Source organism: Cyprinodon variegatus, unplaced genomic scaffold (assembly GCF_000732505.1).
Source record: "Cyprinodon variegatus isolate N-32 unplaced genomic scaffold, C_variegatus-1.0 Scaffold143, whole genome shotgun sequence".
NCBI lineage: Eukaryota > Metazoa > Chordata > Actinopteri > Cyprinodontiformes > Cyprinodontidae > Cyprinodon > Cyprinodon variegatus.
The window spans coordinates 1,148,761-1,151,961 of record NW_015150596.1 but is presented as its reverse complement, the minus strand read 5'-3'; the positions used below and the strand labels follow the sequence as shown (position 1 = coordinate 1,151,961).

The following is a 3,201-nucleotide window of genomic DNA, read 5'->3' as shown; positions in this document are numbered from 1 at the left end:
TTAAAAAGTCTTAAAAGGCATTGAATTTTTCAAAATAAAATACGGTAAATTAGTCTTTCGTAGGCCTTAATTTTTAAAACATCATAAATAGGATTATTTTTATTATGATTTATTTTTGTAATCTAAATAAAACATTAAAATTGACATTTTTTTTTTATTTAAAAAAAATAAAGGCTCGCCATTATTGGTTCCGTCCCGATAGCGGAACCAATAAAAGCGTTGTTGCACAAGCATCCCAAAGACTGATGTCTGAGTTTTTGGTCAACAAAATGGATATGACCTGATCAGATATATTATTGGTTCTGTGAGGATTTAATCTAGTATCTCATGACTTCTTAATGTGTTGGTCCAAGATGGAGTCAGATCCACATCAGGATGGTGAGCTGTGTCATTTTTTCCAGTGATTTTAAGCAAGATTGAACCTGGAAAAAACCCAAAGGGGAGTTTTAATGATTTATACATGGAAGAGCTGGAGATTAAATTGCCTGTCTGTGCGTAAAAGTGATGCCATTAACTTTAAGTCCGCAAAACTAAATCTAATCCATCTAATTCTACACGTTTCTGTGACTTTGCTCTTGACTTTCACTTTTTTTTTCATGAAACTTATAAATTTATGATGTTTCTAAGAGCTACCTTCTCTTTCTGTTGTTTGCTGTATAATGTTCTACAAAGTTTTATAGAAATACTTTTTTCTTACACATTCAGATTAGATGTATATAACTTGCACTCACTCCTCTTCAAACAGCATCACCATCAATCTCAAATAAAGCTCTACTGCCCTCTGCTGGACATGTGGAGAACAAATACAGATTATGAGAGCATCCATTGGTATTATATTATGAATAAGCCATTTTTAAACCGTTAAATAGCTTATTTTACAATGATAATTTTTCAATACAGTCTCAAATAATTAATATTGTTATTTTTTATCATTGTTTTATTAAAATGCCTTGTAATTATTAAAATTCTTTCCTGTTGCTTTCGATTTCAGATGTATTTATACATGGGAAAATGCATAGTGGGTATGATGTTTGGTCAAATAATTACAGTAAGAGCAAAGCACCCTGGAACCCTTTCTTGTTGCTTATATTAAACCTCACCAGTTGGTTAGAAACATAAACTTTCCATCTGTAAATTTACCCTGTAAAGTGTAGATTGGTGCTCTATAACCTCTCTGCAGTCATATTTCTATCTGATAGTTGAGTTAAACATCTGAGCGTTATTGGCTGGCATCCCCGGCACAGTTTGAACACTTTACTGTCACTCAGCCATCAGTCTTTGGGATGCTTGTGCAACTTGCTTGCAGTGGTTTGCAACACTGGTCCCAGTTCATGCAGAGAGGAGGCAACGCTTTGCTGAAAAGATCAGTTGGAGTTTTCAGTTAGAGAGGACAAGAGGGGAGTGTAAATAGATTCATGGGTCTGCGTCTGTAGATGGGATTTAGGAAATGAATAGGAAGCCTCTCTGATCGTGGCCCTCAGTCCCTGTGGAGCCGTTGGACTCTGTTGTTCGTCTCTACAGTTCATGCGGAGTTCAGTGCAGCTCCGTCTCCCCCTCTCTGATGAGTTCACATTCATTGTTGGTTTATCGTATATCATATTCTGTTCCCCTGATATCGGTGACCTTCTTTTTGCTTTGCCACCATCCGGTGAATAACAGATTGATCCACGGTGTCTATGCCAAGGATTTCACCTTATTAATGTGAATGAATCTGAAGGGAACTGAAGGAGAAAACAAAGACAGGACATTCAAAGTAACAAAATGATGGTGCATCTCTGATAGCGTCCACTAAGGGTCAATAAATCTTTTTCTTAATGGTTCATAAAAGCACCAGGATTATCAGCTTTAGCCTCACTGTTGTGTAACCTTTTTCCTCCTCGTCTTTCCCCAGTGCTCTAAATCCTGCGGCCGTGGATTGAGGAAGCGGACCGTGTTCTGCCGCAGCACTGATCCAGGGGCCACTGCGGTGGTGGTGCCCGACAGCATGTGCAAACAGCACCACAGGCCAAAAGCCCAGGAGACGTGCGTCCTACGGAGGTGCCCCAAGAACGACAGACTTCAGTGGATCCCGACGCCCTGGGGAGAGGTGAGAGAAAAAGCTGGATTAAAGGGAGATGCAAAATCCCCTTTGGGTTTTATTTATCATTTTTTTTGGTTTCTCATAAAACCCAAGACTTTAATTTTAAATGTGGAAAAAAGTAATCCAGTTTTTCACAATTTCTAGGGGGTATTTTCTGTTATACACCCAAATGATATCCAGCACAGAAATATATTTTTTTATAAGTTACCACGTTACTGAACTTTTTTCCACCCATGATCAGTTTAATCCAATTAAAATAGCTTAACTTAGGAGGTTAGCTAATAAACGACTTGTTATTAATTGTCAATTGATGTTTATAAGTTTACAATATGTCCCGTTTTAACTAAAGATAGTTTGAATTTTGTTTCCAGTCCTCTCTATTGATTGTCTGTGTGTTGTAATGTTACCGCTGTCCACTAGAGGGCTACTCTATCTTAAGCAGAGATTCACTGTTAATAAGTAGGTAATGCTGGGGAGGAGTCTGGTCCTGAATTATTTATACTGTTTAACGACCACAAGGATGCAGAATGCACTTTATATTGTTCTGTTTGTAATAATAAAATCTATAAATTGCTATAGTTATCACCTGCATGGCGAAGCACAGTCAGTTCCTCTGCTGAGGAAAAAAAACCCAAACTTTATGATTTAAAAAAGTCAAAAGCAATTTTCTTGCCATTGTGCAAAAATTTGAAACAAGATGTTAGGTTTATTCAATGATGATTATAAAATTAATGTGTGCTTATGAAACATTTTTGCAAGGGGATGCTCCACTCCTGTCTCATGATTCAGTCAGGTAGACGTTGCTTGATATCTAACCTGCCTGAGACGATGTATAAACAGTTACCTCGAACAAAATCACTCAACAGGTTCACTTCAATTTCAATTCATTTATTGAAAATATAAAAATGCAAACATTCGTCTTTGAGGTAGACAGTCAATCAGATTCAGCTCATTGACCTTTTTTGACAATATTGTGCAAATCAAAATAATTTGAGTTGTAAAATACACAGAATTAACAACACAAAATAGTGCAAGTTTATATGTGGCAAAAAATGCTACATGTGCCAAGGCCAAAAGTTGCATTTTATGTACACTTACCGGCCACTTTATTAGGTACACCT

The 3,201-nt window shown here is 36.9% G+C and overlaps 1 protein-coding gene across 1 annotated transcript in view; it reads left to right on the top strand.

Annotated features, from left to right (window-relative positions):
* LOC107086106 (A disintegrin and metalloproteinase with thrombospondin motifs 18-like) overlaps positions 1 to 3,201 on the top strand; it is a 44,921-nt gene that overhangs the window by 21,851 nt on the left and 19,869 nt on the right. Inside the window, exon 4 of the mRNA XM_015376853.1 lies at positions 1,892 to 2,086. Within this exon, the coding sequence (XP_015232339.1) occupies positions 1,892 to 2,086 (195 nt within the window). The remainder of the gene's footprint in view (positions 1 to 1,891; positions 2,087 to 3,201) is intronic.